Source organism: Manis pentadactyla, chromosome 7 (assembly GCF_030020395.1).
Source record: "Manis pentadactyla isolate mManPen7 chromosome 7, mManPen7.hap1, whole genome shotgun sequence".
NCBI classification, from domain to species: domain Eukaryota; kingdom Metazoa; phylum Chordata; class Mammalia; order Pholidota; family Manidae; genus Manis; species Manis pentadactyla.
Window position 1 is genome coordinate 76,147,866 of NC_080025.1, and position 27,760 is coordinate 76,175,625.

The following is a 27,760-nucleotide window of genomic DNA, read 5'->3' on the forward strand; positions in this document are numbered from 1 at the left end:
CAGATTCTTAACAGATGACCAGATTTCAGGCTTGGAATTGTTAATACTGATTAGGCAACTATCAGAGGAGGATGAGATCACTACTCAATATCTAAAATAAGAAATATACAGCTGAGATTTTTGCTTACTACAGTAACCATAAGCTATGACACAGGCCCAGGCTTCCTTAGCAGAGCAGGCTGATGATCTTATATGGGGTTGTTGGGAAGCTAGATATTCATGAATGGCAGACTTGGAGAGGTAGGAATGGGATGATGTCATCCACAGGAGGTCCTCTGGGCGAGGTTGGTGTTGATTGGTTGGCTCTCAGAGTCCTGGTTTTTGGAGTGGGGGCCCCTTTAACCAGTTCTCGTGTCACCGAGAGACTGGTGATGTGATACTGCCAGCCTCTGAGCATCTCTTTGCTTTCTAGTCCTGAAGAGCTTTCCACAGATTCCTTTCCTGATTGAAAAAGTCAGAGATGGTTTCTGCTACTGAAAGCCCTGATGGTACAGAAATCAGTACCAGAAGTGGTTTCAGGGAATACTTTTCAAGAAAATAAGGGGGGAACAACAAATGCTGATGAGGATGCAGAGAAAGGGGAACCCTCCTACACTGCTGGTGGGAATGTAAATTAGTTCAACCATTGTGGAAAGCAGTATGGAGGTTCCTCAAAAAACTCAAAATAGAAATACCATTTGACCCAAGAATTCCACTCCTAGGAATTTACCCAAAGAAAACAAGATCCCAGATTCAAAAAGACGTATGTACCCTTATGCTTATTGCAGCACTATTTATAATAGCCAAGACATGGAAGCAACCTAAGTGTCCATCAGTAGATGAATGGATAAAGAAGAGGTGGTCTATATATACAATGGAATATTATTCAGCCATAAGAATAAAATAAATCCTACCATTTACAACATGGATGGAGCTAGAGGGTATTATGCTCAGTGAAATGAGCCAGGCAGAGAAAGACAAGTACCAAATGATTTCAGTAATTTGTGGAGTATAACAACAAAGCAAAACTGAAGGAACAAAACAGCAGCAGACTCACAGACTCCAAGAAGGGACTAACGGTTACCAAAGGGAAGTGGTTGGTGGGGGGAGGGGGTGTACGAAGGGATGGAGAAGGGGATTAAGTGACATTATGATTAGTACACATAATGTAGAGGGTGCATGGGGAAGGCAGTATAGCACGGAGAAGACAAGTAATGACTCTATAGCATCTTACTACCTGATGGACAGTGACTGTAATGGGGTATGTTGGCGGGGGACTTGATAATAGGGGGAATGTAGTTACCACAATGTTGCTCACGTGAAACCTTCATAAGATTGTATATCAATGACACCTTAATAAAAAAAAAGAAAACAAAAGAAGGGGAAATTTGGGATTATTTATCTACCTCAGTAAAGGCTGAGGTCAAGGAAAACCCAACTTTCCTTAACACAATGCCTTGTGAATTCCCAGGAATGAGGTGCCCATTGAAGGGGTTGCTGCTATGGAACACAAGAGGATTTCAAATGGGCGAGCTGACTGTAGCACTAGAGACCTTAAAGAAAGACAAGCCAGATGTTTATATTTTCAGCTCAAGGCACAGGCAGGAAACTAAGGATTTGTATGCCTGCTAAAAGAACCCCTGGTCTTTTGGAGCCATGAAGCTGAAAGCTGAAAACCAAATGCAGGGTTGACCCCACAGCTTACTGGATTACATTTTCCACGTTGGATTCATATGCCATATTCATAGCCCTATCAGCTCTCGAATGGTAAAGTTAAAGCCTTGGTCAGAAAGAGTGAGCCTCTGACAATTGGGATGGGGAAACATGGAAGAATCTGGAGTCCCTTGAATGCCCACTTTGAAAATCTTTCTTGTTAGTGAAATAGCCCCTATGTCCCTTGCTTGAGGACCCTGAAATGCATACACGTGTGAGGGACCAACCAGTCTTGCAGAAAAGGAAGTTCACTCTTGCATCCCAACTCCCCCAACCATTGTCTGATCCCAGCATGCCCTAGGGAGCAAATAAAAAGTGAAACCAGGAGGAAGCAGCTTAGACAATACAAGAATTATAATATTTTGCTTCTTTATGCAAAATCTAAAAAGTATGTATGGAGATAACAGTATGTGTGGGGGTGTTAGACTAAGGAAAGAGCATTACCATTGGTCAGGTTGAATATATTAATGCACATAACTTTAATTAATATTTAATTTTTGGTTCATTGGCTGCTTCAGCATCTGGAAGTTTCTAATTCATTCCATGGTTGAGTAATTAGAACCCAGACTCAATGATTCACGCTGAGTGAAGTTGAGATGCCTGAAATATCTTGGATTAATGAAAGAAGTCCAGAGACTGTGAGGTAGGCATGTTGAGTGAATGAATCCTGTACAGTTTACCAACTTATCACCACCCCCAACTCTGTCCACCAAAACAGTGCGGCTGTCAGAAAACTCCTCCAACAAGGTCTTAAGGAATACATTGGTGAATGTGTTAGGATTGGTTTTGGTTATAATAGGAACCCTACTCAGAGAAGTAGACAGGATTTCTCTTCTCAGGCATTAACAAAGGTCCAGGAGTAGGACATCCAGGGGCTGGTATGTGACATCATGATGCCATCAGGAAACCAGGCTACTTCTGTTTTCTTGTTCTGCCATCAGTTGCTTGTAGTTTTTACCCTCATGTTTGCAAGATGATTCCTGCATCCCCAGACATTGTACCCTCATTTCAGGGAGGGAGCCCACCCAGGGACTTCTACCTATACTCATTGTCTAAAACTATGTCACATAGCCATGCATGGCTCTAACGGAGATTATGTGACTCAGTAATTCACTCTCCAGAGAGCAGCAGAAGGCAAGCGAGAGGCGTTAGAATGGATGTTGAATAAGTCAGTCTGCAGAAACTGCCACAGTTGATGGGGATACAAGTGGAAGATGTTGCAGTAGAAATGGGCTCTGATTTCAGTGGGGACGGGAGCATCTGGGACATCAGAGTTGGGTAGCCGCAATGTGAGGCCAGGAGGCTTCCATAATCAACAAAGCTGGCACATTAATCACAGCGGTCTGACCTGCAGAGTTCTTTGGTGCTGCCTAACTAATTGTGTGATCTTTAAGACCAAAACAGATGGTCAAAGATCCTACTTGATTCTTATTATTTAAAAATATCTATTAGTAAACAAGGCCTAATTGAGTCATCACAATATAGTCATGGCCCCTGACCCAGTTCTCTTAGGTCAGACCAAGAATGGAAGTCAGATGTCTATGGAATGGATATTACCCCTGTGATAACATCATGAGTACCTGCTACAGGTCTTCCTTCTTCCAAGTCTTCCCTGAAGGACCTGAAACCACTCACTAGGCCATTTCTCAGATGTGCTGAGAGATAACTAGACACTCTGGGATTGAGGATCAGGAACACTGGGTCTGCACTAATTCCTTTACGGAGACCTACCCATCCAAGGGCGGGTATGCCTGCTGTATCTGAGGGAGAGCCCGGACCACCAGTGCAGATGGGCAGCCCCCCAAGGGAGATTTTCTGAATCTGAGACTCACAGACACAGCCTGAGGGGAGTCCCTTCCATTTTTGCCAGCAGGTAGAGATGTCTGATATAAAAACCTATGTTGATTCATAGACAGTGGCTAATAACCAGTTGACCAGAGATTTGGAAAGAGGATGGCTGGAGAACTAGTCATGAGGTCTGGGGGAAGGTATGGCCAGAGTTCTTGGAATGGGCTCAGAGTCAGCATGTCTGTGCCCTGTGTGAACGCTCAGCTGAGTCCTCAGTGCTTTAATGATCAGGGGCCCTGGATGGCTTCTCTACAGGTGTCAGTCGGCCTCCAGCTCCAGCCACCCATTGCTGCTGCACACAGGGATGGGAGCAGTATAGACCGAACCCTGTGGGAATACTGGACACTTAAGGCAAAATTTAACAGCTGACTTCTGTGATCTTAGGCCGCCAGCGTCTCCCATGGGACTGAAGGTTTGGATCATCCCACCTAGTAGTGCATCTAATCCACTGAGGTGCTGGCTGAACTCAGAGGAACATGGACTAAATGATGGAAGAGAGATGTCAAAAATAGCAGCCTGCCTCATGATTGGCTGCAGGAAGGGCAGTGGGTGCTGCCTGTACCTGTTTCTTTCCTGTCTCATGTACTTACCTGTATGTTACCTAAATTTCTTTTTCTTTACCACAGTATTAATAGAGGTTGTGTTGATGGTGACTGACTTTATAATCTGGTTCATAAACTAGAGATCAGCAAGATGTCACAATGGCCCCAGGGGAGGAATGGACAGCATTCAAGATCCTGGCCTTGGAGCTGGATGTGGTTATGTTAGGGGAATATGATCACGTTTTTGGTTGAGGCAATGAATTTATCTGAATTGTGTGTAAATTCTACATATGCTGATAAAAGAAGATACTTGGATCAGTAAATAGTATTTTATTTCCAAAACAGTCAAGAAGTTGCTAAGCATAAAATTTGTCAAGACAAGATGTTGAGTATGTTGCTGACAGTGAGTTCTATCTTTTCTTCAAAAGAGAAAAATATTTGTTATACTATTTGGCCAATATTATTTCATTAAGGATTTAATATGGATTTATAGGAAATAAAATACAGAATCTGTTATAAATATCCCAATTTGTTATATAGTATGAATCTCAAGTAATCCTGATCATTACAGAACCACATGTTTACCAATCTGTGATTTTATACAGTAAGTCAATGTGTCAAATTAAAAAGGAATTTACAGACACCATTTTTACTGTTGCAATATAGGGACAAGCCACCAAAAAAACAAAAAACAAAAAACAAAATAACCATAAGTCTGTTTTATGCTAGGGTTACTTTCTGTCCAGGTCGAAACATTGTTCCACTTTGATTTTTTCTCTTCTTTGGATTTTGAAAGCTTTCATACCTTAAAAAAGGAGATCGTATTTAGTACATTTAAATGTAAAAATTACAAAAGACAATGGGCGCTCTGCAAACAAGTATATTTTAAGAAACAAAGGGAAATAGCACACTGGAAAAAAAATGTTCGTAACAGAAAAGTTCTTACAAATAAATTTTCACAAGTTGAACACTCCAACAGGAAAAGCGAAAAGGATTAAGAGGTAAGTTACAAAAGATAAAACACAAATGGCAATGATTAATATAAAAAAACCTCTGTAGTTTTAATCAAAGATACGCAAATTTTTAATGAAGATACCAATTTTCTCCAAATTGGCCAAGTTGAGAAAAGTGTTAGTGAAGATGTTAGAGAGAAACTGGCACTCTCCACACACTTCCGTTGGAACATGCTCTGCACAGCACTTCTGGACGGGGACTGGCAATAGCTTTCAAAAGCCTTAAAAATGAGTACCCTGGGATGTAACAATTCTTTATCCCAGTGACTAATAACTAAGGACATGTGCACTCAGCTCTGAGAATGTTTATTATCACATTGCTATTAATAGTGAAAACCTGGATGCAACTTAAATGTCCAAAAGTTGGATATTGTGGCACAGCTGTACTATAAGATGACATTAAAAACAATAAATAGTTAACATTTAAAATGTGAATGTTCAGGATGGATGGATGAAAGCAATATGTGCAGACTGTCTTACTTTAGTTAAAAAAACATATAAATATGCTTTGGGAAGTGGTGGGACTAAAGGAAATTTTTCTTATTTTTGTCTGTATTTTCTGCATCTTCTACAGTAAGTATGTATTACTTCTGCGTGTTGAAGGGGAGCAGAATATGTCATCCCAAACTGCCTTGGCATGTGGACTATATTGAGTGGAAGGGAATCAAGACCCAGCAGACTCAGGAAGAACCTTTTACTTCTCCCTGAACTGCCTAAAAGAACTGAGAGAGGGGCCTGTGCCAGAAAGAGAGCCACTTCTCAGCTAACTGTTGCCAATAAAAGACGTCATTTGATTGTCAAGCATTGCCGTGAATGGCCTTCCTCCCCTCTGAAGCTACAGGCCCCATCCCTTTCCTTCACTCAGGGTGGCATATAAGCTCCAAGTGCTTGACTGCCTTTGAGCTTCATATTTTTAATGGGGCTCTGTATGAAATATTTTTTTCCTGTTAATCTGTCTTATGTCCATTTAATTTTAGACTGGCCAAAGAACCTAGAAGGGAAGAAAAGTTTTCCATCTGTACAGTCTGGAGCCCAACATGGATCCCTCCACGGGCTGGACACCACTGGCTCTGGGGCTGCTGCAGCTGAGAGATCCTGGGGCCTCCAAGAAGAATGGCAGAAGGTAAGAATTCTTATCACTCAGCCTCCTGGGTCTCTGCCTGCAGGATCCAGTGGAAGTGACAGTGGTGCGAGTCCTTTTCCTAAACTTAGGTGAACTGGAGGAAATACTTGTGTGAACCAGTTCCTTGAATATAGTGACTCTGGTAAAAATGTGTGATGAGTACTCTTAGTTTCTATTAATCCCTTTCCTCCCAAGAATGTTTACTGTTTTCTTTGGTCTCTGTCTTTTGTGTCATTTGTAATAAGGAGGAAAACCACAAGGAATGCAGGCACAGATCCTATTAGCCTCACAGACTGAGGCTGAGACTCACGGACACAGACTGGGGTGAGTTCGTGGTTCTCCCCAGACCTGAGTCTGTTTAGACAAGCTGCGCCGTGGGTCACCGTAGCTCCTGGAGTAATGGGGTTCCCAACACGGGGCGAGTTCCCTATGCATCTGATGAAACCGAAGGACAAGGGGAAGGGCAGGTTGGGAGAAAGGGTTTTTATTGCTCACAGCTTGCTTGAGTTCAGTAGCCAGCCCTGGCTTGGTCTGTCCCTGCGGCGCTGGAGCCCCGTGTCCCTCCAGCCGCCCCTTCTGAAAGGAACTCCATGGGCGGGTCCCTGGTGACTGGCAGGCACCAGACCAATTAGGTACCAGGAATGGAGGGGAAGAGAGAATGGCTGCTTTCTCTCCACCCCTTGCCTTGGATTGATGGGAGGCTCTGCCATAGTAAACATCCACTGGTATGTAAATAGGCCAAGGCCAGGTGGGAAATTCTGGATGAAAACTTATACTCATCCCATAGTCACCTACATTAGAAAACTGGATGAGGTTTTCCTCTCATCTTATTCTATGTCTTTGAGAGCTTGACTTTGTAACCAGTGAGAATATTATCTCTGTGGTTTCTGCCAGCCAGAGGATGCAACTATCAGCTTGTACCTGGGGGCAGGCAAGTAGACTTGGGCTCTGAGACACAAAGTGACGCAGCTCTTGTCCAACAATGGCCAGCTCTGGGGGAGTTTGTCTTAAGGGGTCCCAGCCCACAGGGGGCCTCTGTTGTCTCAAACGTCATTTTCTTTTTAGTATTGGGAAAGCCCTGTTCTAGTAGTGCCTGCCCAGTGTCACAGATGAGTCTGTGAGTAGAGGCATCTCACATTCTCATAGGCAACTAGTGACACTTCATGACACCATTCTTACCATCGTTGACAATGAAAGCCTTTGCTTTCTTTGGCTAATTCTGGGCATAAATTTTCTGGATTATGTGAGGGCTCTATCCTTTGCACTCTGTTTAGGGACACTTCATGGGTCTATGGTTAACCCATAAAAAGACTTACTGGTTTGAGTCGCCATTAAGATTAATATATGATCCTATTGTCAGTGGCCAGACAATGGATCTTTTGAATCAGAAGAACTTAATATATTTGGAAAAAAATTTTAGAGAGCTTTCCTGCTAAACAATTGTCTCACTGGTACCTATGGAAAGACCAGATTAAAGAGGACACAAAGTTACAGGCAGCTGGCCTTAGGGATTCCCATAACAAGATCAAAGAACACTTAGAATGAAATGTCCACATCCAATATTAATTCCTCTTCTCAAAATCTGGCTTCATCTGCCTGTTGTAACTTCCCTTTCCTTATAAGATTTACAGAGAGCACTCTAACCTGATCTTTAGGCAGGAGAAACACGGGTTACTTGTCTAAATGCTCAAAGCCAGAAAGTAAATTCAGCAGTCACCCAGGACAGGCAGCACGGCTCCCTCTGCAGTCCCTGCTATGCTCCACGGCTTTGCAGACAGGCTCTGCCAGCTTTTGGCCTCCTTGTACCTCATGTCCTTTGCAGATGTATCCTGGACTCCCTGTCCAACCACCGCAAAGAATTCATGTCCCATGGACAGCAGCAGATCTATTAAATTATAAAGCCCCTTTACCTCCACATTCAGATCATCCTACCAAATTTAGAGAAGAGTTAGATTAATGGCTATTTATACCCCACCCATGATTATTCTGTTATTAGATAAGCCAGAGGGCCCCCTAGGGAAAGCCTCTCATAGGAGGAACAGATGACCAGAATTTCTCCCAGGTCCTACAACTCATCAGGAAATGGGTCAGCTGGAGGGCAATGTTCAGAGTCTGACAGAAGCAACAGTAGAGGTTTTTTTCCCCTAAAGTGAACTGATCCAAGGTTGAATTGTACACTTGGGAATAACAGAAAATACTCGAAGGCCTTTGTTAAACACTTTGAACAGACGTTTAAAAGGCATACTGCATTAAAACCTGAAGTTTCTTGAAAATCTTCATATAATTGGATGGGTGGGTCATCCCCATAGTATTATATTATTTAGGCTGTAACCCAATTCTTTGAGGAACTTAAAGTGACTATCTACTTTATAAATTGGAGTCTTTGCAACACCAGAAATGTGGCTCTAGAAAACTCCATCTTTCTCTATGAACCCTAAAACCCCCGTATTCATCTCAAAATGCTTGCAGAATCTATAAAAGATCACAATATTAGTTATTAGAAATGTTCTAAAAGGAAGAGAGATTTTAAATATTAAGTACCTTTGATTTCTGATTAAGAAATATACCTCAAAACTCCTAGGAGAAAACTTGCATTTCCTGTCCTTTGAAGATACAAATCTACCATGTCTTTGAACTGTAAACACCCCCAGAGATAACTAAAATGCTGCCCACAATCATCTGAGCCTGAAAAAGATAAAGGGAAATTTAAAAACTACAGACTGCTAAAAGCTCCCTTGCCGAAAATGTAGTCCATAGTAGCCTCCATAAGGCTACTTATCAAGGGCAAATACAAATCTTAAAAGTCTTCTCCACAAATGCAGTTGACTCTTGAACAGCATGGGTTTGAACTGTGCAGGTCCACTTAGACAGGGATTTTTTTTTTTTCAATAAATGTATTGGAAACTTTTTTGGAGACCTGTGAAAATTTGAAAAAACACTTTTTTCTAGTTTACTCAATTGTAAGAACACAGTCTGTAATACATATAACACACAAAATATGTGTTAACTGACTGTTGATCAGTAAGGCTTTTGGTTTACAGCAGGCCATCAGTAGTTATGTTTCTGGGAACTCAAAAGTTATACATGGTTTTTTGACTGTATGGGGCTCAATGCCTCTAACCCTCATGTTGTTCAAGTGTCAACTGTATTGGTAAAAATTTTTAGGCATTTGAGTAGTTAACCTTAACTTGTTTTACTAGCGATACAATTTGGATTCAACTGTTATTTATAAACTTGTGAGCTTTATACTGTTATAACTGATTAATGACTAAAATTTTGGAACTGAAACTATAGGGTCTTTGTGTCAGTCTGTGTGTTTATGTACATCTATGGATGTATGTTATGTATATGTGATGTTTTTCTACCTCTGGATCATATTGCCAAAATTATAAACTATTTAAATATTTCTAAACTTTCAAAAATATAACAAGAAATTAACCCAAATGCTTTTCAAATTTATATGACCTGGGATAACCTTCAGTAAATAAAAGCTGGTTTAAGTTTGTTGGTTCAATTAAGGTATGCATGTCCTCAGAGTTAGCAGCATTAAAAATATAATGCAAACATACAATCTTTATTCTACCTCAGTTTCTTAGTCAAATAAGCTCATGTTATATGTTATAAAGTCTGTCATGCTGGCTAGCTATTTTAATGTCTAATGAACTTTTCATATATAATGTAAATATGGTAAGAACCAGTGAATTAAAGAAATGTTTTTAAGTGAAATTTTCAACAATAATTATGTTCTATGTCTACTTAGTTTCTCAAATCTCTTTGGTAACTTACACCCTTAGAATTTTGCTAAGGTAAGTTGACAGAATTCATTGACTATCTGGATCATTTCTAAATAAGATACTAAAACATTTATTACTAAACATAGATTTGTCTACTTTTGCCTTATTACAGAGAAACTAAAGATACCTGAATTTATTAGTAAGCTACACTGAAAAATTGTACTATTTAAAAAAGCATATACTTCTAGAAATTGGCAGATCTATGAATATATTTCATAATCTACAGAATACTAGTGTACAGTTCACAATTACTAAGGTTTTCAAGGGTAAAAAGTCTAATAAATTAATTTAAAACTACGAGAAATATTAACAACTCTACATGCAAGGAAAGTAGGATGTTTTTTTTTTGTTAAGGGAAAAAGTGATTTTGATAAAAAGTAAAGAAAAATCTTTCACAGTCTTAAGTATTCTGCCTAAAAAACAAAGACTTGCTTTATCAAAATAATTTCCTATGCTTCATGTTTGATTACTTAAGAAAACTGAGTCTTTTCGATTAAAAGAGCTAAGGTTTTTATTTAACAACTATATAACTTTCTGTATTTGCCTGTGAAGTCTTTGTCACTTTGGTCAAATGGATAAGTAGGATACCTATGATCCTATTTGACTGAGTGTTTTAAAACCTTTGGTATTTTTGAAAACTTCCCCCCAAATCAAATCCTAAATGAAATCTTTTTGACCTCTATCTTTTGAGATGTTCCAGGAATCATATCTGGAAAATCCCAAAGATCTGTTCTCTCTCTCCTTATTGAGATGTTAAACTAATTAGGCTTATTTGATATATTAAATTATATGAGAAGCATTATCAAGTAGGAAGTAATAATAAACCCCTCTTTAGGTTACAGCTGTATAGATGTGTGTTCCAAAAATTGTATAAAATTCCTAAAAATCTGACATGTAATGTTATAGTCATAATTCCAGGTATCATCTTAAAATATGTCACAGAAAAAACCAAATATCCTTGTCAACTGCATTATAATGGACTCTCATCACATCTTTAACCATGGCCATTTTTAAGTCTTTTGCAGATAGTTTTACTCCAGTGCTTTTGCCAAAGTGCTTCATTTAAAGGAAACTGATGGAAAGGACAGTTTCTGGTAACTTCCAGATCATACCACAGTGAACTGGCTAAGAATCTGTAGAACTTTTATGAAGGAACTGATGGCTTCCTAAAACTGAAGATCAAGATAAAAAATTAATTACATGGAGCTTAATGAACTGATGAGGATAATCATAATTTTATGACTTTTGTTTGAAACATTCTTGGTTGTTTTGTTTTTCCAAATTTGAGGAAACCTTTTTCTTTTCTCTTAAGCTATCAGTATTTTGGTAAAATATACCTTTGTGAACAAAGATGAAACTTTTTCTCCCCACCTGATCCCTCGAGAAACTCTTGAGTATTCTTACTTTCATGCAATATAATTATTTGCATAAGTTAAATAAGAATCCTTTCTCCTTGTAACAGGATGCAATTGGAAACATTGTTTATATTACCCAAACTTTGACTGGAATGCCATATTTGAGAATGTACACAGAATCAGATATGACCAGACAGTTTTAAGGAACTAAGGTTGACTTTCTGAAGCCAAAAAAGCCCCTTACCAAGCCAGCTTAGTGACTTACTTACAGGGTTCCCAGAGCTTTACCAAGTGGACTTAAGTGCTGTGGAAACTCAAGATGAAAGAAATTAGCCCAAATATATAGGTATTATAAGCAAAATTTCCTGGCCTTGAGAGCCTTTTAAAAGTTCAATCTGAGATTACTTAGACAAAGTTCTAGCAAAGCAGATTTAAAAGAGCCTGTATGGTCAATCACTATTATTGCTTCACTTATGTAAATAATAAGGCCAAATTTACTGAACCTAAATTTAATTTGCAAATAGAATTAGTCTTACTATGGGTATAGTTGTGAAAAATATATTTGAAAAAAGAAATTGGGGCATAGAGAGAAAAATTATGGATATCTGATTCTAGTACTATTAATTGTCTTTGATTTTTCATTTTCTACCTGTAAACTAGGCTAGTTCCTGAATTCTTTTAGTTTCCTCCAATATTTGGCTACAATTCTCCAAATTAACATTTCTTATTTTCTCCAACTCTTTTGACTTGGAGTCACTATGAACAAAAACTGCCTTTTCCTTAAACCCTGCAAGCTAAATGTGAACAACTTGATATCAACCTCCCAGAAATCAGCACAGTAGCTCATGTGCGGACAATCTTTGTGCTTGTTGCTGTGTGGGCCACTCAGGAAGTTTACCTGAACGCCTGAAGACAACATCAGAGACAGTCAAACTGTAAAGAGACTTTGACCCTTACATTTAGAAATCTTCTTGACTGGGTACCTGCCAGTTATGGTCTGCTCCAATCATTAGCCTTTGTTTTTGTGCCTGCAGAAGTGCCTCTTATTAAATACCTGATTGCTTATAGCACAGGTCTAACTGGGGGAGCCGACCTATATCACTGCCTCCTGCTGTGAGACACGACTGTTCTTGGAACTGACCTTTGGGACTACGAGACAGGTTCAATTTAAATGGAGCAATCTACCAACTCAAAAGCCAGACTTCTTAGAAATATCAAAGGTGGAACTGAAGGGGAGCATAATATGCCATTCCAAACTGTGCCACTTCAGCACATGACTTTGAGTTGAAGGAAATCAAGACCCAGGAGACTCAGCAAGAGCTTTGCACTTCTCCCTTACCTACCTGAAAGTATTTAGAGAGGGGGCCTGTGCCAGAAAAAGAGCTATTGCCAGAGAGAACCCTCAGATAAAAAACTATCTGCACAGGACGGCACCTGCTCGCACCTTCCTGTGAACCGTCTTCCTCCCCTTTGAGGCCCAGGCCCCATCCCTTTCCTTGGCTCAGGAACAGCAGGGGGGCCACACTGCCCTAGGCCTTAGAGTCTTCTTATGGAGCTCCTGCTCATCTGTCTCAGGTTCTTTGGCTTGTCCAATAATCAAATCAACATTAAAGGGAAGAACAGGAAGTTTTCCTGCCCCTACAGTGTACACATGCTTGCACACCCCAAAGCACTACACAGTTAAAGAGCTATAACTTCCAAAGATCTGGAAAACATCTCTTACACTGAATTAAGCTGCACTGTTGACTTAGAATGGTCTTTGGTCTATGGGTCTCAGACTCCTGCATTGCTACAGAATTACAAGAAGCCTAAATGTGTACTACACATGGTCCACAAGTAAATAAATTTGAATGTATTTAGAGGTGCTTGAAATTAATCAAATATAAATCATTTTGCAAGCAGGACAGATGTTTTTCAAAATTTTTGCAAACTATATCAGAATACTTTTGAGCTTTTAATTCTCATATCTTCAAAGCTTTTAAAACCAAATCTTTCTGTGATTTGGTTTCTTTACAAATAATCCACATACAATCAAATTTGCTTTTTTACTTCTATACTCCTGAAGTCTTTAGGTGTCTAAACGTGCAGCTACAAAACAAGTTTCTTGGATTTGATTTTAAATACTCAAAATATTATTTGTGATTTTAAATAAGAACTTGAAAAGTTTAGGTGAATAAGTGTAATGATATCTATACTTGTAAATCAAAATCAGTTACTTACAGTTCAGCAAAATTCTTCCAGTCATCTTCACTAATGGATGGCCTGGTGTGACTGAGCGCAGTCAGTAAATGCAACTGACTAATAGCCAGACTGGTTTTGACTGGTCCTGTTTGGTTAAGGGAGTCATCCTCCTTAAATAAAAAAGAAAGTGACAGCAAGTTAACTTAGGGATAGGATGAAAAAGGAGGCAGTCCACAAGTGTTACTTCTTTCTGTCAGTTTTCTTCAGGGGACCATACATTTTAAGATTACTAAAAATTGTTTGAAAGTAGGAAGCACATTACCTGACTGATCAATGTTTTTCAGTTCTTTGTTTAGAAACATAGCTCATTTACAAATCAAATCACAATACATAGCAAAAAAGGAAAAACAATTTTTAACAAGTTTTTACAATCATAATGGGGGGAGGGGATGACAAGCCCTACTCCACTTTGGCTCCGGTATCTGCCTTTGATGACACTGATGTCTGCTCTCAGCCGATCTCTTTGCTCCTGTGTCAGCTCCTGGTGTCCCTCTTGTGAAGCTGTTCTGAACACTGGGGGCCGGGAAAACGACGGATCTTTCCCAGGGACTCCAGGGAAATCCTGAGCCACGGAGCTGGGTGCAGACAGGCCCTGTGAGCTCTGCATGGGTGAGGACAGGAATGACGGGGAGGGAGGAGAGAGAGGAAGGGATGGGGAGGGAAAGGGACAAAAAATATTATTTATCAAACAAAATTTTTTAAGCAGTTAAACCTTAATATGGATAAGGTTATGTTTTTAATTAACTAAAGTTAGGCAAGTTTAAAATATGTTCATGTTCTATATATATGTTGTTGAACCACCGTAGAGTAAAAACAGCCACAAGACAAGGATTTTTAATGCTGTGTTATTAAATCCATCACACCAGTGACCTAAGGATGGTTCCGACTGAGGTCTATTCTTAGTTTTCAGCACACACAGTTACATTAAGGTCCTGGGACATTTCTACATAGAAATTAAAAAACATAAAAACAGAACTGAGACTAGAATTAAAACAATAGCTTACTATTCTTGGAAATAAAAATGGGTCACTTATTATTTGAATAAATCTGAATTAATACAGCCAATTTACAAAAAAAGAAAAATATATTTAAAAATGTTATATGTACCAATAAAGTAATAGTGAACCACTGTTAAATTTGGGGGGGATAAGTACTGAATACTATTCTATTTTAAAAAACAATGATATTGCCCACATTTAATCTAAACATTTTCCTTGTTGAAACATGATTACTACTAGTAACTTTTTCACCATGGTTATACTTTCCACCAAAAGTATTACAAATAGGTAACATTTTGTCAGAAATTTTGGACATTATTTTACCAAATTTCTCATTATCTTCAACTGTTCTGTGATAACAGAATTTAAGTTCAATATAAAAATGGATCTGCTAATAAATATGTTTTAAAACCACTAATGAAGGGAAATAAACCTGACAGAAACCAAAGGGAATCACGACCACTGGCTACTCTGGCTCACTCTTGTTGCCAGCTCCTAGTCCTGTTTTCTCACATTAATTAGTCATTTTCATCCTGTTAAGAACTATTTAACTGAAGAACCAACCATCCAGAAAGAACATGTGGACTGGTTAGGAGATAAACCGCTGTCCAACCTTATACCCACACAAGGCTTTCTACTTCAGAACTGTACAAGGACGACTGCACAGATACCAAATCAGAAGAGGTTCCATTTCCAAGTTCTGACTCATAAGAGCTTCCAAAGTAGAGCCGATACATATTGAATTTTGATTCATCTGGAAGTATCTCGGACATCTCTAGAGAAACAAGGGACTGCTCTAAGCCACATTCTCCATCTCCAGCTGAATCATCAGAGCCACTGCTGTGGTTAAGGAAAACCATTGAAGACAGGCTTAGGTCACTGTCCGAGCTGGAACTTCCATCCTAAAACACACAAAGGCAACCAGTTGTAAAGATCTAAATGATCCACAGCTCTGACATAAACAACACAGAGCGGGTTCTAACAGACCAGGACAAGGAAACTTGAGGCATTTTTTCAAAAAAGCTTAATTTAAAAAAATTCTCTAATGGTTCTGAGGCACATAATAAAATTTTAACTATTAAAATAAGGAAAGACAAGATGGAATGTGTAGATAACTTGCCAACCATCTCTCCACAACTGTAACAAGCTAGGACTCAGACCTTTGCATTTTATTTTTATGTGTCTTTCTATTATTATTTTTCTACTTTGAAATGATGAATCAACCATGTTAGAGAAGGCTTTACAAATAAGCACCTTTTCTGGTAGTGACAGGAATTAAAAAAAAAAAAACCTACAATGGCTTGCCAAAATAAAGAGCAAAAACTTGGTGGTATCTGACTCAGGATCAGACACAAGAATCTCTAATGAAATGCAGTGGAGAGGAGTACACAGGAAAATGCCTAACTAGAAAATGTATGGTGAAGTCCGTAGTGCAGCAGAGTTCAAACTATTCACTGAAAATTTAAATGAAAATACAACCTTTAGAGCAAAAGCTGATTGTAGGGCTGGCGTACAGAAAGCACAAGATAAGCCTATAGCCTTACTGTATGGGGTAAGTAAGTGATCAGAGAATGAGGAGGACATATCAAAAGGACACAGAAGCCATCCAAAACTGGCTGCTACTGGCTAGATTTGGGACAATTTCAGCTTATTAAAATAAATAACTTAAATTTTTTAATGAAACTATGAAGCATGCTAAAGCCCCCATGTTTTTGTTCATATGATCTAATTTGTGATACCCCAATTTAAGTAATATCATCCTCTACACCAAAATATTTTGCCAGTAGTAATGTTAAAGAAACAGACACCAAACTCTTCGTAATTACAAATTCTCTGCAAAGCCAATATTCCAGTTGAAGAACATTCAACTAAAGGTAAATTTCTATAGTTTGACCAAAATTACTAAAAACAGGATTTTTTAACTTTGGAGTTTTGACCCTGATCTGCTCTTACCACTCATGAAACATCACTGTAATAATCTCCTCATCTAACTCACGTGAAGTCCCCAGGAGGGCAGCCTTCCGTGTGTGGCCTCCAGCTGGGCATTGTAAAGTAAGGCTTTCAGATCAGCTCCCGTAAAGGAGTCAGTTACTGAGGCCACGTGCTGAAGGTCCACGTCGTCTGCCAGGGGGACTGAGTCACTAAGAACTTTTAAAATTTCAAGACGTGACACCTGAAGGGAGAAAAGCAAACTGATTCAACAAATAAGACATAAAACTAAGTATTAAACTGTGTATCTTGTGATTTTTTACAAATTAACTTGATATATAATAGTAAGTTTTACAAGTAAGCAGAGAAATGTACCACCAGTCTCCCATCTATCCTCCTTGGAACTTTCCTCCTAACAGAAGAAACATAGGGAGGAAAATGTATGAAAATCAACATTCTTAACTATTCAGCATGAATCATTTCTTATTCAGTGCTTATTTTCTAGATTTGGGCAAGTGTGTGGAGAAAGGATTTCACAAAGAAAATTAAAATAAATAATAGCTCCCTGAGACTATTCACTTGTCTATTTGTTCTTTCACTCGTTTACTCATTAGTTTCTAAGTTTGGGAACTACAGTTGGAACACAGGACAAGAACAGTTAAAAATCATCTCTCTGTGTAACGTGCTTAGACGCTTACTAGTAATCCTCAGAGCCCTTTGGCCGGCTCTGTGACCTGACCACTGGGAATAGGCACACGCGATGCTTTAGGTTTCCTTACTTTTTGTTTCATTGGCCAACGCTAAAAGGTTATAAAGTTTTCCAACTTGCATGGAAATGGCTTGGTCAATGAGAGGTTTTGCATCTAATTCTGAACCTTTTCATGCTGCAAGCAAACCAGTGACTGAAGCTCTTGCTTAAAGCTGTCTTTTAAGACAATTGCTATTACAACTGACAGAAGTAAACTTCACAAAAGGAAAGAGTGTAGCACTTGTTGGGTGTTGGGTTCTAAATATGAAACTGTCACCTGATCAGGAGGAGGACAGTACACGCATTTATCTAGTCGGCCAGGCCTAAGCAGGGCGGGGTCAATCAAATCAGGGCGACTAGTAGCAGCCAATACATAAACACCTGGAGGAAAAATAAAACAAAAAATACTAAATCCTGGTGAAATTTTGTTATAACGAGGTATAGCTGGATTTACAATTATTACCCTGTAAGCCTTCTACTCCATCCAACTGAGTCAGCAACTGGTTAACTACACGATCTGTAACTCCTGTATTATCATGACCTCTTCGAGGAGCAATGGATTCAAATTCATCAAAGAAAAGAATGCAGGGCTTTGCAGCCTGTGCTCTGGGAAAAACAAAAAAATATTTCATACTTGAGTAGGGCTTTGGACTTTTCTATTTCATATATATACATATGCAATTTCAAATATATATATATACTTATATACATATACACATATATGTATTTATTTAAATTTTCACAGCAAACCCTTAGAGAAGGCAAGGCATATGTGATTATCTTTGTTTTCAGCAAACTGGGTCTTACAGAGGTCAAGGTGTTTGCCTAAGACTTGTTTTCTGGACAGAGACTAAAACAAAATCCAGAGTCTTATTTGAAAGTGAAGTTTATTTATTCTTATAAATAAACATTTTCTTACATGCTTACTGGCCACCTTTTCTTTTGGGAAATGCCTGTGTCTTTTGTTCATTTAAAAATTTATCAAGTTCATGTTGTTTTGGAAGGGCTCTCTTACAAAAAATATATTTCAATTTTGTGTCTTACATTTTTTTCTAATGTGAACTTTAACTTTTAATTTTAATAACCACCATTATCATATTAAATGCATGGCAAGTAAGATAAATCTGGGGCCAACAACAGACTGGAATTACCTGGTCTTTGAATGTTTGGCAAAACTCTCCTAGAAAACCAGCTGGGTTTGATGATTGATTTGTGTAAAGATTTTTAACCAGTGACTCCACTGTTTTCCACAGTTAGAGGACTATTTAGATTTTGTTTCTTCTTTGCTCAACTTTGTAGTCAATTTTATTTTTGTCTATGTTACCCAAAATTTCAAATGTGTTGGCATAAAGTTCATAATATTATTTCATATATTCCCTTTCTATCTTTTACTTTCAGGTGTGTCTTTAGTCATGTCCTTTTCATCCCTAATGTTGTTCACACTTGCTTTCCTCTTGATCAGTCTTGCTGGAGTTTTCAATAGTTATTGGCTGTACCAGGCTTTCAAAAAACACTTGGGTTTATGAACTTCTCTGTTGATCTGTTTCATTAATTTTTGCTCTTTATTATTACCCTTTTAATTTTTTTAGTTTATACCTGTAATTTCTAATGTCATAAGATGATACCTAGTGATTAACTTTCAATCTTTCTTCTTTTCTAAAACTTTAAAGCTATAAATTTTCCTTGAAATAAGTTTTACAGCATTTCAAAATTCTAATAAATAGTATTCTGTTATTATTTAGTGCCAAGTATATTCCATTTTGATCTACTGAAAAACCCATTTAAAAAATATATCTAAATATATAGGGATTATCTTTTTGTTATTTAACTTAATTATGTTTTCAGAGAAGTAAGTTTATGATATTGTTTCTTTGAAACTTACTGCAGTAGCTATGTATATATGGTGTGATATGTGGCTAACTGAAAAATGTTCCAGGTGTGCTTGAAAAGAATGTACACTCTCCAGTTGTTGGGTACATGTTTTAAATATGCTTAGACTGATCTTGTTGAATATGATGCTTAAGTCTTCTAAATTTTTTACTAATTTTTTTACCTCAATCTAACCACTGAAAACTGTGTTAAAATATTCCACTATGCAGGTGTGGATTTGTCTACTTCTCCTTGCAGTTCTGTTGATTTTTGCCTTAAATATTTTAAAGCTATAGTAGATAAATATAAACTAGATGCAATTTTAGAACTGTAATCTTCCTGGTAAATTGAACCTTTTGTCACCCTATGGTGACTATCTTTATCTGCAATAGTGCTTTCCTGGTAATGTACTAGTTCTTAAATTGGGTGGAAGATACACCACAGTTCATTGGATTATTATTTTTTAAGATGTAAATATACATTATATATATTCTCCTAATTGCATATTTTATAATAAAATTTTAGAATGGAACAAAGTAACTTTTAATTTAAAAGCTCCCCACAATCCCATCCCATTTAAATAATTATTTTCATTTTTAAATAGTAGCTTGTGTATTCATCCATATTTGTATATAAATACAGTAATAGTTACAGTCTAATTAAGCTGGTCACATAGAATCTTAATTTATAAAAGAGAAACTGGAGTAATTATGTGCTTCATATAAGCATCTACTTTGAGATTCCTCTGAATAGCTACTTATGATTCACTTTCAGCATTTCAGGAATATTTCTATTGCAAATATAAAACCAAATAATTTCTAAAATGGAGTATTAAAAATGTTTTATATTTAAGTGGTATTTGGTAAAACAGAGAATCTTTATTCTCTAGTTCATTAATAGCCCACATAGATCACAGGTTTCAAGCATCAGGAATTAAAAACACAAGTGAAGGTCAAAAGCACTGGCTGACAATAGATCAGTCACTTGAAAACATTCATAGGGAACCAACCTAAGAAAGGTATCTCGGACAGCTTGTTCACTTGCTCCAATATACTTGCTGAGTAACTCTGGCCCCTATTAAGTAAAACAATTAAATTAGAATTAAGATAAAATTATTTAACAACAAAATATAATTTTTGTTTATGACTAAGTCTAAATGCAACCATGAAAATTTTTTTTTTTATTAAGGTATCATTGACATACCATCTTATGCTCAGGTTTCACATGAGCAACATTGTGGTTACTAGATTCTCCCCCATTATCAAGTCCCCCCACCCCCCATGCCCCATTACAGTCACTGTCCATCAGCGTAGTAAGATGCTATAGAGTCACTACTTGTCTTCTCTGTGCTATACTGCCTTCCCTGTGCCCCCCCCCTATATTATGTGTCCAATCACAGTACCCCTTAATCCCCTATCCCTCCCTCCCCACCCTTTTTCCCTTTGGTAACCGCTAGTCCCTTCTTGGGGTCTGTGAGTCTGCTGCTGCTTTGTTTCTTCAGTTTTTGCTTTGTTGTTATACTCCACAGATGAATGAAATCATTTGGTACTTGTCTTTCTCTGCCTGCTTATTTCACTGAGCATAATACCTTCTAGCTCCATCTGTGTTGGCAACCATGAAATTTTTAATATGATTAAGTATATGTTTCTTGAATATATTTAAAAAATTATGTGGCTGGAATACATATTATACCACAAGTTTTACACTTTGTTGCCTCTGCCTCAAACATTTGTCCCCAGATAGTCTCATGGTGCACGGCTTCATTTTATTTCATTTCAGATCTCCAACACAGCATCACATCTGTGAAGGGCCTTGCCTGACAACCCCATCTATGACCCACTCCAGTTATTCTTCGCTTTCTTCTGCTTGTCTGACACAGCACTCATCCCCACCTGACAGGACACTGCCCTCTGCGAGTGTCTGTTCACTGTCTCCATAAGTTCCAAAGAGGCGGTTTTGTTCACTGCTGAATTCCCAGTGCCAAAACAGTGCCTGCCACATAGTAAGTGCTAAATAACTACTTGTTTAATAAAGTAATGAATGGTTTAAAAGGGGAAAATGTTCCATCTACCTCAAATCTTTAAAGACTCCAAAAAAAATCTAACTAGACATGAATTACTTTAACCAGCATCTTTAATTTAGAAACCAATTCATTTGTACAAAAGTTGAATATATCATCTTTCCTAAAAGTCAACTGAAAAAACTTTCAAAATTTTACTACATATAACAAAATCAGTAACGAGGACAGACTTTCCTTAAATAGGGATCTTTTTAAAAACGAAATAGGCCCCAAACCTACCTCCAGTAAAAAACTCTTACCTTAAGAAGACCAAATACTAATCAGGATATGTGACCAGAATAAGGAATTTCTAATACTAAGGTATCATTTGACCTGAGTCAAATTTAATCACATTTCCTCACTAGTCAGAGAATTAGATGGGATGGAACAAGAAATAACTAGGCACAATATCAGGACCAAGGTAACCCACTGGTGGCTGTCAGAGGCCCCTGTTTTGATGCGCGGCTCCCTGGACCCACTCTGACTGCCCGGAGGGAATTCTCTCTCTACTGAAACCTTTCCATGGGGAGCTCATCCCAAACTGTGATTTGAAGATTTACTGAAGGGGGTAAGATGTTCTTCCTAATGGAACAATATAGAATACAACATTCAAAAGCTTTAATCTTGAAAATTATATACATATACTTTTAAATAGTGAAACTACATTCTAGTTACAAGACAAAATTATGGTTGCAGTTACTCTAGAGTCCAGAAAAAAGAAGAAAGGAAAATTTAAATGTTTTCCAAGTGTTTCTCCATCATTGCCAGGGTACCCACGTAACCAGCTCACAAAAAGTCATGTGATAGAAAGAGGACAGACATAACCCAACTGCAAATTACTAAACTGGCTTTCAGATTATAAATCGATTCTGAATAAGGCTACAATATATGATTCCTTTGCCTTGAAATCTAATCACTCTTTGGTAAACGAATATTGCTGGGGTACTAAAACTGTACAAATAAGGCATTGGACTGAAGAGCATAGGATCCAAGTGGACTGGAAGGCGTTACCTGGAATGATCTGCTCACACACCCCCTAAGTACCACTCTCACCTTGTGTGTGAGAACACTGAGGCCTAGTGTGACACACAAGGACACAACAGACAACAAGCAACAGAACTATAAGGCCTAGCTTCCTGCCTCCACGTGGTCTCCAACCTCTAATCTTCTAGGCTGTTTTCCCATTTAAGTGTAGTTTGCTATTTCATCTGAATATTCATGAATATTTTTATTTTCTAATGCATGAAGATCTGCCTTAAGCAAGAACCTCATAAGCCCCACAAAAGAGAAGTGGCTCATTTTTCAATTTCTCACACAGCTATAGCTAACAGGTGGATCACTGCTTCTACTAGTTTTCCAAATATGAAACGAACCCACAATCAAGAAACATGAATGGTGTTGGAGAAGATATGAAAAAATAGGTTCCCTTGTGCATTGCTGATGGGGATGTAAAATGGCACAGTCACTGTAAAAAACAGTTTGGGGGTTCTTCCAAAAGTTACACATAGAACTACCATATGACCCAGCAATTATAGGTATCTAAGAGAAATGAAAAATACATCTACACAGAAATTTGTACACAAATGCTAAAAGCAGCATTATTTATAATAATAGTCAAAAGGTGGGAACAACCAAAATGCCCACCAATGGTGAATGGGTAACAGACGCTGGCATGGCCACATGATGGAGGGTCATGCAGCCACAAGAGGGAGTGAGGGGCTGATGCAGGCTACAACTTGGATGGACCTTGAAATCATTACGCCAAGTGAAGGAAGCAGACACAAAAGGTGACGTTGCATGATTTCTTTTATATGAAATCTCCAGAACAGGCAAATCCAGACAAAGAAAGCAGTCAAGTAAGTAGTCAGAGGATTGGGGGGATAGGGGATGGAATGAGAGTTCTGAAAGCAGAAAGTTTACCCAGCACTGTGAATATATTAAATACCACTGAAATGTACACTTTAAAATAGTTAATTATATGTTATGTGAATTTTACCTCAACTTAAAAAAAAGAAGAGAAAAAAGAAAGATAAAATGCAAATCATACCTTGACACTAATAAAATTCATTCCACTCTCTCTTGCAATAACTCCAGCTAGTAAGGTTTTTCCTGTTCCAGGAGGACCATATAACAGTATTCCTGTTCTTTGTCGTATGGGCAAGTTTGCAAATAATTCTGGATACTGAAAAATACAAAACATGGCAAAGAACTCAAATCTAAAACAAATGACTAAGCTGCAGCCAAAAATCAATATATACAAAAAAGTATTTGGATGACAATAACTGTTAAGTTCATTAACAATACGATAGAAAATAAAATTCCTACTCAAAATAATAAATGAATTCAAAGTAACTGCCACAGATTTTCTCCAACTGGACCATGGAATACACAGTGTATAAAATACATGTAACTGCATCAGAACTTCTTCCCATTTTCTCCTTTTTTTTTCAAACATTATAGGAGAACTGCATTAAGAAAATAGAACACAGTATTTTAATGAGTACACTGCCTTCCACTTGTAGGGTACACAGTGCCAAGTTGACAGCTGTGTATATTCAAATACATTCAATCGAAGAAAGAAAATAAACAGAGAAGCCTGTATAACTATGACAGACAGTAAAATCTCCCGAGAGACTCCATGCTGAACAAGTGGCTGATTGCTTCTAAATTACCTTCCCAATCACCAACTTCTCAGAGAGCAAGAAAATTTTGTGAAGCTGAGCCAAACAGCTCCTGTCAGCAATACCCTGGTCACCTCTATTAGCCTCTATTAGTTCCCCCTGTTGGCAGGATTTAACCCCATCTCCACCAGCATTCTAATCTGAGAGAGGCCCCCAAGCCTGAAGTTATACAGATGGCCTTCTTGTATCTGGATACTAAGGCTTGGTGCCCAGACCCAGCATTTGGGGTCATGATCCTATAGGCAAGTAGTTCCAGGCCCCTGGTCTCTCAGACAGGCTTTAAGCCACAGTCCTGGGCTGCACTCAGGCTGTCCCAGGCCTCACCAGCCACAGTTCCCAGGGCTTGCCATCCAGTTACAGCTAACTGAGGTCCTTACCTCTTTGCACGGGTGACTGATCTCAGGCAATGATCCTGCCCTCTTAGGTTTCTGATTCAAACAACATACCATCTCCTACACTCTACCTTCTGATCTTCTGAAGAACAATCTACATCTGTCCCCTTTATCCTACTGGTCTATGCTGCATGCTGACTCTGCTTTTCAGGACTGACAGTCTGGAAATCTGGCTGAATCCATCAGTTCTGTGGACCTGATGACCCACCCACCTCCCAGTTTATTCCTGTTTCTGTTCAAATCCCAGCTGACCGGGATATGTTTTATATGTTTTAGTATAATTTGAATGATTCAAGCAGAACAAAAGAATTGTGAAATTCACATCAAAATGTATTTACTATAAATGTCACCCCACCTTTCTTTACAAATTTCTTATGATCAAGAAGTATATTTAATACTTAAAAGAAAAATCTGTTAAAGTACCAACAATTCTACAGGACATTGATTTGGTAACTCAGTAAATACTTGTTGAATCAAACTGAGATCAGGCAAGCCAAAGCATAAAGCCAAAGCCAACGATTCAGTGCTCTGCTGGGAGTAAGAACTTGATTTTCTTCTTTTTTTAAGTACCTTGGCTGGTAACTGGATAGTATCCATGAGTATCTGCTGAACTTCATGTAATCCACCAATCTTATCCCAGCCCAGGTCCCTAGGTTTATGCAGGCTGACATTTCGCAGAGATGCAGGAATAAATCCTTGAAGAGCCTTTTGGAAGTCCAATGTTGTTAAAACTAATTCTGTTTAAAAAACAAAACTTTTGGTAGCCATATTTATATATCAATTTTCAAAATATGCTATTGACTTAGCTGGAAATGCCAATTTTCTACACAAATAACTGCTTATTTGAATATTAAAATGGAATAAATTTAATTCTTGCCTTACTACAATTACATCTCTACAATGGAAAAAAGATTCCAAAATTTGGTCTTAAAAGTAAAACATACCTTCCCTGGTAGATATACTCTGATGAGAGAGATGTGAATGTATGGCTCGATCCACAAGCACTGTGAAATCTCTTGCCACAAACCCTTCAGTTCTTTTAGCTATATGCTGCAGGTCAAGATCAGTGAACTTGTTTATATCACAGTCCAGTTTATTTTTTATTACATTACACAGAATTTCACATCTTTGCCCCTAAAGAAAAAAGCACACAATCCAAATTTCTAATTGTACTCGACTGTGAATTTTTAGTACATATACTCTGCAAAAAATCAGGTTGACATGAAACCTTTATTTGTTGATTTTTAAGATTAAAATCAATACAATTGTCTGTAATCTATAAGAAAGAAGCAGGTTGACATAGTCTAGCATGACAGAAGGCAGACTGGTGGCCATCTGCAGATGAAGTGGGGGACGGATGAACTGCGAAGGGGCACCGGGGAACTTCTGAGAGTGACAGAAATGTTTGCTGCCTTTATTGTGGTGGTGGTTTCTGGTACATACATATGGCAAAACTGATCCAGTTGTATACAAAATAGTTTGTTGTCTTCAATTATACCTCAGTAAAGTTGTAAAAAAATCCCAAAGATAAACGATTGCTATTTCTTTCTCTAGTAAGTAGACTTTTTAGTAATACCTGGTTCCTTTAAGAGTGGATTTTTTGCTGTTGTTCCTATAAAATTTATTTCTAAGAATATATTCAATGACCAAAACCACTACCATTCTGCTATGCTTAGTTAACAGGTGTAATACTTTTGTTCCTTAGTAACAGTTCATTAGCACAGGGTCTGAATATTTAAGGTGGACACTAGGTAAGAATTTTAAACAGGAAATTAAAATGTGCTTGCCAGTCCCAGAACATACTTCTTGAAGTTCAGTGCCACTAACACCATCATGAACATGAGTCCCTAAACGGAACAACAGGCCTTATGTGCTTGCGATATTGTGATTTACAACAAGAAATATATATTTAAGTCTTTGTCTCCATTTCTGGCACAGATCTCCTAAAACCCTCAATTTCCTAAGTGATGAGAGTTTGATAAAGATGTCTTATAATTCACAACAAACCCCATTTCAACCACACCTGAGTTTACACTAATGACATGACTTTCTGAAAACATGCAAATGGAGGACCAGCTGCCAGAGGAACCAGCAAGGCCCAGGGGCTGAAACTTGTGGTCCTACCTGCCACCCCCGGAGGGGAGAAAGGCTGCAGGCTGAATCAGTGGCCCATGGCCAATGATTTAATTGATCCTGGCCATGCAATGAAGCCTCCATAAAAACTCAAAAAAAGGAGGTTCAGAGAGCTTCCAATCTGGAACCAGAAAGCTTTCAAGTGTCACCAGGTCAGGTCCAAAATTCCCCAGAAGCTCCTTTTTGAGTACAGGATTTTGTCATATGTACCTCTTCATCTAGCTCTTGCTTCATATCCTTTAATATTCTTCGTAATAAACTGATAATCTGGTGAGTAAATGGGTCCTGGGTGTTGCTGTGAGCTGCTCTAGCACAAAGCAACCGACCCAAAGGGGGGCTTGCGGGAACTCCGAGGCTGCCTCCAGGTAGTGTTAGCACTTAGCTGAATTGTGGGACACCCAGCTGGTGTCTAAGAATTGCAATGGGTACAGAATATTAATGCTGATTTTGAAAAAAAGGTTTGATTAATGAAAAATTTAAAAGACCATAATTTGCATTTTCACTGTTCTTTCTCATCAAAAAGAAATAGTTTAAAAATTTAACCATGTGAAATGATGGAAATGTCAATTAACTTGATTGTGGTGAATATTTCAGTGTACATGAATATTAAATCACCATGTTGTACACTTTGAATATATACAATTTTGTCAATTATATCTCAATAAAGTCAGGAAAAATTTTTAATTTTGATAATGTATTTATAGATTTCACCAATGGGAAATAAAGCAGTTCATAATTTTTAGGATTTTTGTTTCTTTTTAAATGAAGTAAAAAAAGAAAACTTTACTGAGAAAAAAAAATGTTTTCAAAAGAGCCATGTCCTTGGGAAGTACCGAGTAACATTTCAGATGGTTATAAATGCAAAGCGTGACCTGAAAACAACATGCACTGAATGTCACCTTTTCAGTATCCTTAAGCTCACTAACATGAGCTTACAGCCATAAATCATTAACAAAATTGAAAAATAATTTATATAAAGAGGGAATTATTTCAATCATTTTCACTAGTAGTATGTTACCTGATCAGGCGGTTGAATATGTTGGACACACTGAAATATGTGAATTCCTTGAGCAGAAACGAGTGAAGGATGTAGAGAATGTTGTGACTGGCTTGTGGCAATCAGTGCAACCAAACTTCCCATGGAAACAAATTCTTTCACCATATCATTCAAAGCTAGGAATAAGCAATATAGTATAAAAGCTTTGTAAATACAAGCATAAACATTTAAAATTATACATTCATTAAAAATAACCTAAGTTGAGCTTTGTGGAGGAGTAGAATGGTATGACTCCTTCATACCTTTTAAAAATTAAATCTTCCATTCATTCACTGATTTATCTGTT

The 27,760-nt window shown here is 38.0% G+C and overlaps 1 protein-coding gene and 1 long non-coding RNA gene across 4 annotated transcripts in view; one reads left to right on the plus strand and one right to left on the minus strand.

Moving 5' to 3' along the window:
• Window positions 1-27,760, plus strand: part of LOC118909111 (uncharacterized) — a 55,301-nt gene that overhangs the window by 13,889 nt on the left and 13,652 nt on the right. The window contains exons 2-3 of one of the 2 annotated variants that reach the window (XR_008998487.1): window positions 6,073-6,218; window positions 20,932-23,250. This is a non-coding gene — a long non-coding RNA (uncharacterized LOC118909111). Of the gene's footprint in view, window positions 1-6,072; window positions 6,219-20,931; window positions 23,251-27,760 lie in introns of those variants that run through there. The other variant, XR_008998486.1, reaches the window with a different exon arrangement.
• The window catches only part of PEX1 (peroxisomal biogenesis factor 1), a 43,970-nt gene continuing 20,607 nt past the window's right edge, over window positions 4,398-27,760 (minus strand). The window contains exons 13-24 of one of the 2 annotated variants that reach the window (XM_036879263.2): window positions 27,436-27,590; window positions 25,229-25,418; window positions 24,855-25,021; window positions 23,259-23,393; window positions 20,162-20,226; window positions 17,747-17,889; window positions 17,561-17,664; window positions 16,603-16,779; window positions 15,278-15,508; window positions 14,012-14,209; window positions 13,588-13,718; window positions 4,398-4,887 (exon numbers count right to left, since the gene is read on the minus strand). In XM_036879263.2, the coding sequence (XP_036735158.1) occupies window positions 4,803-4,887; window positions 13,588-13,718; window positions 14,012-14,209; window positions 15,278-15,508; window positions 16,603-16,779; window positions 17,561-17,664; window positions 17,747-17,889; window positions 20,162-20,226; window positions 23,259-23,393; window positions 24,855-25,021; window positions 25,229-25,418; window positions 27,436-27,590 (1,781 nt within the window). In that variant the 3' untranslated portion in view covers window positions 4,398-4,802. Of the gene's footprint in view, window positions 4,888-13,587; window positions 13,719-14,011; window positions 14,210-15,277; window positions 15,509-16,602; window positions 16,780-17,560; window positions 17,665-17,746; window positions 17,890-20,161; window positions 20,227-23,258; window positions 23,394-24,854; window positions 25,022-25,228; window positions 25,419-27,435; window positions 27,591-27,760 lie in introns of those variants that run through there. The other variant, XM_057504514.1, reaches the window with a different exon arrangement.